Raw genomic sequence first — 11982 nt, 5'->3', positions numbered from 1 at the left:
ATGCATAAAGAAAAACTGAACTGGGTAATCAGTAAATGTACCTCATGGTGAATTTCACTACTAGTAATAAAAAGACCTCTTGGGTTGACTATTCTGTCTCTAAACAATCATAGTTAGAAATCATTTTTAAAATGCTTTCCTGGGATGTCTTCTTTCTATAGACATCTAGTTTTATTACTCATCTACTCGATTTTTCAATTTAACTTTTTCAGTTTGTTTTCAGTTGGAATGACTTTTCGGAAAAGTAGAACCATCACGGATAGAACACATCCGTAGTCACGTTGGAGGGAAGAGGGGATTGGGGTACGGAGGATGGAAAAGGTACAGAGAAAACCAAGACCTTTCGCCCTCCTGTGCCCCCAGAAGAGCACCCCCTGCCTCAGCAGGACGACCCAGCAGGGGAGCCGGGCCGCCCCTCCCCCATGGTCTCCCCCTTCCCCCGGGGACTAAAGAAGGGGGACGGCGCGCTCCGTTGGGGGTCACCGGGCCTGCGCCAGGCTGCGATTGGACGCGCCCCCGTCAGGCACCCGCCAGAAACACAAGCGCTGCAGCAGTCGAGGGCTGTAGTTTATTTACGTCCCCCGCCCCCTCCCCTCCGCACTCCACGCCGGGTCTCTCGCCAGCTCGCTTGGGCTGCTTCGCGCCGCGTGAGAGTTGGCAAAAACCTCGCAGCCGCCGCTGCCGCCTCCGCCTCGCCCGGGTTACCGCCCCAGCCTCTCCCCCTTCCCCCGAGCCCTCCGCTCCCGCCATGGGGCCAACTTGGGGCTCCTAAATTGCCGCCTTTTAGCTGCGCGCTCTCCGGCCCAAGCCCTCGAGGGCCGGTTATGGTTTAGGGCGCTAGAGGGGCCAGCGCAGAGGTAACGGGAAGGGGAAAGGACGGCTAACGGGGGGGAAACAAGGCCAAACGATGAGTTTCCAAAAGGAGGACGGAGTGAGCAGCCTGTGCCAGAAGGCGCTGCATATCGTCACCGAGCTGTGCTTCGCGGGCCAGGTGGAGTGGGAGAAATGCTCGAGCATCTTCCCCCCGGACAGGGGCAGCCGGGGCGGAAACAGCACAGGTAATTGGGGGAGGGCTCCGCTCGCGACCTCCCAGTCGTCTGGGACCCGCGTCCTCTCGGCTCTAAGCTCCCGGGTCCTGAGCCCTCGGTGCGGCGCCGGCGCACCTTTGGGACGCCGCGCTTTCCGATCATACCTCGCTCACTCCTTCTGGGCAGCTCCTGGCGACTTCCAGCGCGCACTGTTCGGGTTTTGTCTCCTCGCCTCCGTCTGCCCGGTTTCTTCCACTTCTCCGGTCCACTCCGGACCCGCCGGCTCCGTCTCCGGCTCGCAGGCGCCTGCACCCCCTCTCTCCGAGCTCTCGCACGCCTCCGATCTCCCTCCCGGACTGGAGGGACGAGCGCGAGTGGCGGCGTCCGACCATTAGCCGAGCGCTGCCCGCGGGGGCCATTCGCCACCCGGACCCTGGCTGCCCTAGCTTGTCCCACGGGTGGTGGGTCGCGGCTTGGGGAAGGGGCCGGGCGTTAGAATCCGGGCGTGGACGCAAAGAACCGCGTTGGAAATGGGGCCGCCTTGGCCTCCGAGAGCAGAAAGGATCCCCGTAGGGATAACCCGCGGCCGCAAGCTGTCTAGCACTTGACCGTGTGCAAAGCCCTTTAATACATATGACTTTATAGGGCTTCATGACAACGTTGGCCCAACAGCAGGGATTATGGATCCCATGTTTTGACGCGACAGGTAAGGCTCAGCGCACATACAGATTTACGGGGAACAGAGGCAAAGGGTTATAAATCCTTTCTACACACGTGCTCCTACACCCCCCCAACACAGGCACCCTCTGCCCCTTCAAGAAACTTGGGGGGAAAAAACGGGGTGGGTTGGAGGAAACACATCGACCTTCAGAAATCTGGAGGTGGAAAGAAGTCTCAGGTGACAGATTTTTCTCAAAGGGGGGTGGGGAGCGTATCAGAGCCACTGTTTTGGTCATGCCTGGGGGAAAGGGTTTTTTTACCGCCTGCGCTATGTGCAGCCTGTTGTGCTGTTGACGCGGGCGAGATGGATTCCGGGAGTTGCTGGCCGCGTGTTTGTAAGAGTCCCTTGTGAGAATGTCACTTGTTGCTTTGGGAGACGAACACTGGTTGGGGATTTTCGTTCTCGGGCTGGAAGGTTATCATTCCTTCTGTAGGGTCTTGTTTCTTTCCCCTTACTTTCCCGTCATTTTAGTTACCTGGCGGGGCTTTGTGGGTTGAGGGTAGCCAAGGCAGCAGGTAAGGGCTGGACCGTAGCTCAGTGTGGAACGAGAGGGTGGATAAGTCTGTGCTGGGGAGGAGGCAAAGAGGGCGCAGTTAGTGATCCCCTCATCCACTGCCACCAAAGACAAAGGGAGAGGGGATGGAGGTGGAGGAGAGATGTGGTTTAGTCTTTGCATACCATTATTTAAGTGGAATATTTGCACTCTTAAAATTCTCTGATCTTGGCAATAGGAACCATGAGAGGCTTCTGTATGCACTTGGCAGAACCTGAGATGTTGCTCTTTGGGCCCTGGAGCGGAATGATACATAATTGCTTCTGTACATATTCTGGAAACGTAGACATTTTGTGAATTTTTATAAACACAGCAGAGTCTTTTCCATTTGTTCATCAGGTGTTAAATTTCTAGGAATGTATGAAACTCAACTACTAGTGGAAGGCACTGGGTGAACATTGTGTATATGCTTGTCTTGTGTATGGTATCTAAGCAAGAGATAAACACTCAAAATAGAGTGAACTTAAAAGCCTGTGTGGTGATTGGTTAAGTTGCCCTGAAATGTCTTTGATGATACACTTGCTAAAGATAAGACTAAGAGAAGGAGGTGAAGTGAAAGAGAGTATTTAAGTTTAAAGACCTGTACTTTCATCATTTAACAGTTGATACTGTGGATAAAACTACTGATTTCCACCACCACCCCACCACCACTCCTTGTGATCATACACCAAATAGTGGTTTCCTGGGTCTCAAATTGATTGATAATGAGGAAAATTTGAAGGTTGGAAAACAAACACTAGCTCTTAAATCTTTATAAATACACAATTATCAGCTTAAGGTAAACCACAGTAAATGAATTGTAGAAAGGGTTCTGAGCTCGTCCTAAGCACTACAAGAAGTAGTTGTAATCCTAATTCCTTTTAGACTTTCCCTTGGGAACAAAAAGTGGACAAAACATAGTCTAAAACAATTACATGGATATTTTTCTGCCCTTAGGGGAAATATATATACTATTCAAATGGGGTATTCACTTTAATATATGAATATTTATTGAATGGCTGTCACTAGAAAAGACATCCTACTAGGTTGTGTATGAGATATAAAGATGCACAAGACTGCTTTACATTTTCCATTTGTAAATCTATGCAACAATTAGAAGTACAATACTTTAATCTGCAAATAAACTCCCAATACCAATATATATCTATGAAACGGATCAAAGATTATTTACCAAATCTCTAATTATATTAATTAGCCACTCAGCTTCACTTTGTTCTTTAAAGTAAATTTTCTTATAACTTATGTACTTGTGTCCTTTATTAAAGATCCCTACGTAAACACACTTCCAGTAGGCGATCCTTCTACTCACTGTTTGTTTAATGAGACACATTATTGGTAGGAGGACATGGACATTGAATAGCACAGTGGTTTTTTACTTTCAGCACTGCCCAGATGGTGTCAGTTATTCCAAGGTTGCAGTGACAATTGCAAGCTTCCAGATTGTGTATATTTTTAGATTCCTTCATATAAGTAGGTGTAGAGGCAGAGAAGTTCAGGTATAGTCCTCCTTTGGTCTCCATGGGGGATTTGTTCTAGGAGCCCCCACAGATAACAAAATTTGTGATGCTCAAGTTCCTTATATAAAATGATGTAGTATTTGTATGTAACCTACAGCGCTTCCTCCCATATACTTTACATCATCTCTAGATTACTTTAAATACCTAAATCAATGTAAATGATTATGTAAATAGTTGTAAATACAATGTAAATGTAATGTAAATAGTAGCCTGTGTAACAAATTCAAGTTTTGTTTTTTTGAACTTCCTGGAATTTTTTTTTTTTTTTTAATATTTTCAACCTGTGTTTGGTTGATCCCATGGATACGGAACATGGATACGGAGGGTTGACTATAATCCTAAAGTTTTTCTGCCTTAAGGAAGTCATGAATCATATATATATAAATAAGATATTCTCCTACTGTTTTTTTTAATGCCAGTAAGGAGCAGTTTCACCATTCTCTTTACCATTTACTACTACAGCAGTAGCAGAAGCAGTAGCACTGTTATTGACTTGAGGATCAAGCAATTAAGTTGACAGATCCTGTATTTTAGTAAACTTTACAAAAACTTAACTGCAGATGGCAACACTAGTTAATCTATTCTTTTGGAATAGTGGTTTTTTTTTTTTTTTTTTTTCGGTACGCGGGCCTCTCACTGTTGTGGCCTCTCCCGTTGCGGAGCACAGGCTCCGGACGCGCAGGCTCAGCGGCCATGGCTCACGGGCCCAGCCGATCAGCGGCATGTGGGACCTTCCCGGACCGGGGCATGAACCTGTGTCCCCTGCATCGGCAGGCGGACTCTCAACCACTGCGCCACCAGGGAAGCCCTGGAATAGTTTTTTTAGAGACATTATTGACGCCAACATTACTAGTACACTGGAAAGTTCATCATGTGCTATTTTTTTTAGAAAATCAGATTTTTGCAGTCTTTTTGCCACTGATTCTCCCTGTCCCCCTAAATAGATAGATCACCCACTAAATTCATTAATTTATTGATATAATAGGACTTAATGCTATCATGCTTAGGGAAAATACAAAACAATATATTGGCCTTAAATGTGATTTTTCATACATACTGTGATTGAATATATATAAGAGTTTTTGAACTGCATTTGAGTTCATTTCTGGTCAGTCTTTAATTGCTTCTCCATATCCAAATCCCTATGAGGTTTTAGGAAACTTTGTTGCTTGAAAAGCAGACCTCATAAATGCAGCTAATCAAACCCACTTAAGATCATGGTCACATCACAACTGTATAGACCTAACCATATTAAATATTTTAAACATTTAATTCATTAATGTTATAAATTTGCATTTTTACACTTTTAGTACTAAAAATTCTAAAATAAACATTTAAAAAAATTATTCTAAATTCATATGTGTGTTCTTCAATTTCTTAGATGTGGGAGCAAGTAGGTATTTATATGGCAAACACTTTCACTGAAGTTACTTGACCAATAAGAATGGTACTCGTACCATTAATTAAATGTTGTGCACAGTTCCTCAAGTTAATGTAAATGTAGAATTAATATATACAATTAATATACAATCACAGGTTATAAATCATTTACTCAATTATGAATATATGTAAAGATTAAAAAATAAATTTGGCTAATTTAATATGATATTTGGGCAGCTGGATGAAGGAAAAAGAAGGATGCAAATTAAATTATGCTTTCTTATCACATAGAATTTTTATCTTATACTTATGGGAAAACTTCTAAAAACTTCTAAAAGACATAAATTTTTAATATATTGTACAAGTATAAAAAGGAAAGCATAAAAGACAAATAGGTTAAAATAATTTAAAAATTAAAGTTTTGAGTCTGATTCTTCTGAATGGCTTTTTGATTGAGAATTGGTGATACCTTTGTTTATCCACTCATTATTGGACTCTTTGCCATCAAGAATGTTGTCAAGACTAGTAATGATGCATTTTTTTTTCCTTGCAGGAATTCATAAGAGATATAAAATCTAGTGTTGCTGTGCTCCAAAGCTAGCTGTACAGTTCTGTCCAATGTTGGCAATGTTGCCAAACTCATCTGACCCAACAAAAGTTTGGCTTATGAGGGTTATGGGTCTGCTTTGCTATTTTCTCCAGTATTTTCTTCCAAGCCAATTTAGACTCATTCTGCAACTTCTGATGCTGATATATTTGCTTTAGCACATACACAGAGAAAACTATGACACACTTACCTAATGGCTATTAGCAATTGTAACAAGCTTGTTATTCTTCATCCAGCTGCCTGGAACGTAGACATTAAGCTTGTCATCTTGGACTTTAAGGAGAAAGCAAAAACCTTTGAATAGAAAAGCAAAAATATGGAAGAAACCAGGATTCCAAACACCTGAAGCTGATGTATTTGCCCTGCTTTCTTATGCTGAGCCAATTAATTAAATGAGAGAGAAATAAACTTCTATCTTGTTTAAGTCACTATTTATTTGGTCCCTTATTGTAGAAATCAGAATTATGCCCCATTATAATAATAACACCATATGAAGAGTATAAATAAGTTAACTCCAAAGATAATTCCAAATTTCATTTTAGAGGCAGCTTTCCTCAGCTTTCTCTGAATAAGAGTTGCTGGTTTGAGTTTTATTACCTCTTGGTCTCTGCAGAATGTTGCCATAAACCTGGTCTGTCATAAGGCAACAATGAGGACAACCAAAGAAACAAAAGACTTGGAATATATAAGAAATTATAATTTCTGATTAATTGAGAAATTACTTCTTTGTACATTTTGAGAAATTAAAAAACTAGAATTTTAAAATTAAAAAAAATGATGCAGAAAGACACATAAAATTTTCAACTAAGGCAGTAGTAATTGGAATTGAGAGCATACAAATTGGCCTATGCTTTTCTGCATCATAGCCATCTGCATGGTTAATAGGTAATTAGACCTAACAGTATTTACAGTCCATAGTAATTAAGACCATGCAAATGTTAGACTTAGCAAAGTTCTGTTTTACTAAAAGATTCTGAGGAATTAGCATTTTTTGGCTTATTCTGTTTTCTGATGAGAGTGGTCTTTCCTGTTTTTTTCAGAACAGTGTCACTTTATTTTGAGATATTAAGACATGATAAGAGTAAGATCTTTATAGAGTCAGCCAACCAGACAGACAGACAGATAAGTAGATACATACCAGTGGAAGCAATAGTTGTGCATATGTAGTCAAATCAGAGTTCGAGCAATTTTAAACCTGATTATCTTTGAGTCTAATCTAATTTTTGAAATTTTATTTACTCTAATTCTTACCAAGATATAATTTGATGAATGGCATATAATGGATTCTTTTTAATTATCCAGAGACATTAAAATTTTGAGCTAAAGAGATCCTACTCATCAAGCTTGCTCATTAAAATGGGCAATTTCAAAGTCTGTGTGGAGAAGGGAAACCATTCATATTCATCACCCTGGACTCAGAATGGTTGGCCCCTTTGCTCCAGTGATCTTCTCCTCCTCTCCACCTTACCTCATTTCTTTTATGATCATGCTCAAACACTAGTCATTATGTTAAAGAGTACTATTTTAGAATTATAAATTCAAATATTCTGAGCCCCAACGAAGAGCTCCTATGCTTTTATCTTTCTCATTTGGAAACTCCAATCAGTTTTCTACCTCTGTGTGAATTACCTGTCAACAAATATTGCATCATACTTACGATACATCATTTCATCATCGCAATCATTTTCTCCTTTGAGGTTTATCAAGTTCTCCTGGGAGGGTAGGGGGTGCTCATTCATGGGTAAATGCATCTGCTTCTCTATTCCTACACCAAAGAAACTGAATATTAAGGAGGTTTTAAAACCAGGCAGACGAGTATCACTCTTAGTCTCCAATTTCAAAAGAACCCTCAATTCTGACCAGACATCCTTTGTTTTCCTATTCAATTTTCTCCTGTTCTCTAAAGTTCATATATCAGATTTTCTGCACTGTTTAAATATTCCAAATTATTGCCCAGTATCCCAAAATAACAGGCAGTTGACCCTGACTCCTATTTTGCAGAGAAAATTGTACTTACAAATAAGAATTCCCTTGTCTTTCTGCCTATACCTATAAACTTACCTGATTCCAGAACCATCCTCCTTTTCTTTTTCTTTTTTTTAACATCTCTATTGGAGTATAATTGCTTTACAATGGTGTGTTAGTTTCTGCTTTATAACAAAGTGAATCAGCTATACATATACATGTATCCCCATATCTCCTCCCTCTTGCGTCTCCCTCCCACACTTGTTATCGCACCCCTCTATGTGGTCACAAAGCACCAAGCTGATCTCCCTGTGCTATAGGGCTGCTTCCCACTATCTATTTAAGATGTGTTACTTTATATACGTCCATGCCACTCTCTCACTTCATCACAGCTTACCCTTCCCCATCCCCGTATCCTCAAGTCCATTCTCTACGTCTGCGTCTTTATTCATGCCCTTTCCCTAGGTTCTTCAGAACCTGTTTTATTTTTTTTTTAGATTCCATATATATGTGTTAGCATACAGTATTTATTTTTCTCTTTCTGACTTATTTCATTCTGTATGACAGTCGCTAGGTTCATCCACCTCACTACAAATAACTCAATTTCATTTCTTTTTATGACTGAGTTAAATTCCATTGTATATATGTGCCACATCTACTTTATCCATTCATCTGTTGATGGATACTTAGGTTGCTTCCATGTCCTGGCTATAGTAAATAGAGCTGCAATTAACATTGTGGTACATGACTTTTTAATTTTTTTTCCTAAAGGTTGCTTTCATCACCTTATCTAAAGGGCCATGTTTTCTTTTTTTTTTTTTTAACATCTTTATTGGAGTATAATTACTTTCCAATGGTGTGTTAGTTTCTGCCTTACAACAAAGTGAATCAGTTATACGTATACATATGTTCCCATATCTCTTCCCTCTTGTGTCTCCCTCCCTCCCACCCTCCCTATCCCACCCGTCTAGGTGGTCACAAACCACCTAGCTGATCTCCCTGTGCCATACGGCTGCTTCCCACTAGCTATACACCCTATGTTTGGTAGTGTATATATGTCCATGCCACTCTCGCACTTCGTCACAGCTTACGCTTCCCCCTCCCCATATCGTCAAGTCCATGTTCTAGTAGGTCTTTGTTTTATTCCCGTCCTACCCCTAGTCTCTTCATGACATTTTTTTTTCTTAGATTCCATATATATATGTAAGCATACGGTATTTGTTTTTCTCCTTCTGACTTACTTCACTCTGTATGACAGACTCCAGGTCCATCCACATCACTACAAATAACTCAGTTTCATTTCTTTTTATGGCTGAATAATATTCCATTATATATATGTGCCACATTTTCTTTATCCATTCATCTGTTGATGGACACTTAGGTTGCTTCCATGTCCTGGCTATTGTAAATAAAGCTGCAATGAACATTATGGTACATGATTCTTTTTGAATTATGGTTTTCTCAGGGTATATGCCCAGTAGTGGGATTGCTGGGTCATATGGTAGTTCTATTTGTAGTTTTTTAAGGAACCTCCATTCTGTTCTCCATAGCAGCTGTATCAATTTACATTCCCACCAACAGTGCAAGAGTGTTCCCTTTTCTCCACACCCTTTCCAGCATTTATTGTTTCTAGATGTTTTGATGATGGCCATTCTGACCGGTGTGAGATGATATCATATTGTAGTTTTGATTTGCATTTCTCTAATGATTAATGATGTTGAGCATTCTTTCATTTGTTTGTTGGTAATCTGTAGATCTTCTTTGGAGAAATCTCTATTTAGGTCTTCTGCCCATTTTTGGATTGGGTTGTTTGTTTTTTTGTTTTTGAGCTACATGAGTTGCTTGTAAATTTTGGAGATTAATCCTTAGTCAGTTGTTTCATTTGCAACTATTTTCTCCCATTCTGAGGGTTGTCTTTTGGTCTTGTATATGGTATTCTTTGCTGTGCAAAAGCTTTTAAGTTTCATTAGGTCCCATTTGTTTATTTTTGTTTTTATTTCCATTTCTCTAGGAGGTGGGTCAAAACGGATCTTGCTGTGATTCATGTCATAGAGTGTTCTGCCTATGTTTTCCTCTGAGAGTTTGATAGTGTCTGGCCTTACATTTAGGTCTTTAATCCGTTTTGAGTTTATTTTTGTGTATGGTGTTAGGGCGTGTTCTAATTTCATACATTTACATGTACCTGTCCAGTTTTCCCAGCACCACTTATTGAAGAGGCTGTCTTTTCACCACTTTATTTTCTTGCCTCCTTTATCAAAGATAAGGTGACCATATGTGTGTGGGTTTATCTCTGGGCTTTCTATCCTGTTCCATTGATCTATATTTCTGTTCTTGTGCCAGTACCATACTGTCTTGATTACTGTGGCTTTGTAGTATAGTCTGAAGTCAGGGAGCCTGATTCCTCCAGCTCCATTTTTCGTTCTCAAGATTGCTTTGGCTATTCGGGGTCTTTTGTGTTTCCATACAAATTGTGAAATTTTTTGTTCTAGTTCTGTAAAAAATGCAAGTGGTAGTTTGATAGGGATTGCATTTAATCTGTAGATTGCTTTGGGTAGTAGAGTCATTTTCACAATGTTGATTCTTCAATCCAAGAACATGGCATATCTCTCCATCTATTTGTAGCAACTTTAATTTCTTTCATCAGTGTCTTGTAGTTTGTTGAGTAAACGTCTTTTTTAGCATCTTTAATTTCTTTCATCAGTGTCTTATAGTTTGTTGAGTAAACGTCTTTTGTCTCCTTAGGTAGGTTTATTCCTAGGTGTTTTATTCTTTTTGTCGCAGTGGTAAATGGGAGTGTTTCCTTAATTTCACTCTCAGATTTTTCATCATTAGTGTATAAGAATGCAAGAGATTTCTGTGCATTAATTTTGTATCCTGCTACTTTACCAAATTCATTAGCTCTAGTAGTTTTCTGGTAGAATCTTTAGGATTCTGTATGTATAGTATCATGTCATTTGCAAACAGTGACAAATTTATTTCTTCTTTTCTGATTTGGGTTCCTTTTATTTCTTCTTCTTCTCTGACTGCTGTGGCTAGAACTTCCAAAACTATGTTGAATAAAAGTGGTGAGAGTGGGCAACCTTGTCTTGTTCCTGATCTTAGTGGAAATGGTTTCAGTTTTTCACCATTGAGGATGATGTTGGCTTTGGGTTTGTCATATATGGCCTTTAATATGTTTAGGAAAGTTCCCTCTATACCTACTCTCTGCAGGGTTTTTATCATAAATGGGTGTTGAATATTGTCAAAAGCTTTCTCTGCATCTATTGAGTTGATCATATGGTTTTTCTCCTTCAGTTTGTTGATATGGTGTATCACATTGATTGATTTGCATATATTGAAGAATCCTTGCATTTCTGGAATAAACCAGACTTGGTCATGGTGTATGATCTTTTTAATGTGATGTTCGATTCTTTTGCTAGTATTATGTTGAGGATTTTTGCATCTATGTTCATCAGTGATATTGGCCTGTAGTTTTCTTTCTTTGTGACAGCTTTGTCTGGTTTTGGTATCAGCATGATGGTGGCCTCATAGAATGAGTTTGGGAGTGTTCCTCCCTCTGCGATCTTTTGGAAGTACAGGTGTTAACTCTTCTCTAAATGTTTGATAGAATTCACCTGTGAAGCCATCTGATCCTGGGCTTTTGTTTGTTGGAAGATTTTTAATCAGTTTCAATTTCAGTGCTTGTGATTGATCTGTTCATATTTTCTATTTCTTCCTGGTTCAGTCTCAGCAGCTTGTGCATTTCTAAGAATTTGTGCATATCTTCCAGGTTATCCATTTTATTAGCATACAGTTGCTTGTAGTAATCTCTAATAATCTTTTGTATTTCTTCAGTGTCCGTTGTTACTTCTCCTTTTTCATTTCTAATTCTACTGATTTGAGTCTTCTCTCTTTTTTTCTTGATGAGTCTGGCTAATGGTCTGTCAATATTTTTTATCTTCTCAAAGAATCAGCTTTTAGTTTTATTGATCTTTGCTATCGTTTCCTTCATTTATTTTTGATCAGATCTTTATGATTTCTTTCCTTCTGCTAAGTTTGGCGGGTTTTTTTTTGTTCTTCTTTCTCTACTTGCTTTAGGTGCAAGTTTAGGTTGTTTATTCGAGATGTTTCCTGTTTCTTAAGGTAGGACTGTATTGCTATAAACTTCCCTCTTAGAACTGCTTTTGCTACATCCCATAAGTTTTGGGTCATCGTGTCTCCATTGTCATTTG

The 11982-nt window shown here is 40.0% G+C and overlaps 1 protein-coding gene across 1 annotated transcript in view; it reads left to right on the top strand.

The window, feature by feature from the left end:
- The first annotated feature begins 598 nt into the window (after positions 1–598).
- The window catches only part of SYT10 (synaptotagmin 10), a 73517-nt gene continuing 62133 nt past the window's right edge, over positions 599–11982 (top strand). The window contains exon 1 of the mRNA XM_059080876.2: positions 599–1058. Within this exon, the coding sequence (XP_058936859.1) occupies positions 908–1058 (151 nt within the window). The 5' untranslated portion in view covers positions 599–907. The remainder of the gene's footprint in view (positions 1059–11982) is intronic.

The sequence above is a fragment of the Kogia breviceps genome, chromosome 12 (genome assembly GCF_026419965.1).
Source record: "Kogia breviceps isolate mKogBre1 chromosome 12, mKogBre1 haplotype 1, whole genome shotgun sequence".
In the NCBI taxonomy this organism is placed as follows: Eukaryota; Metazoa; Chordata; class Mammalia; order Artiodactyla; family Physeteridae; genus Kogia; species Kogia breviceps.
The sequence above is the reverse complement of the archived record's forward strand: the minus strand, read 5'-3'. Positions and strand labels throughout refer to the sequence as shown.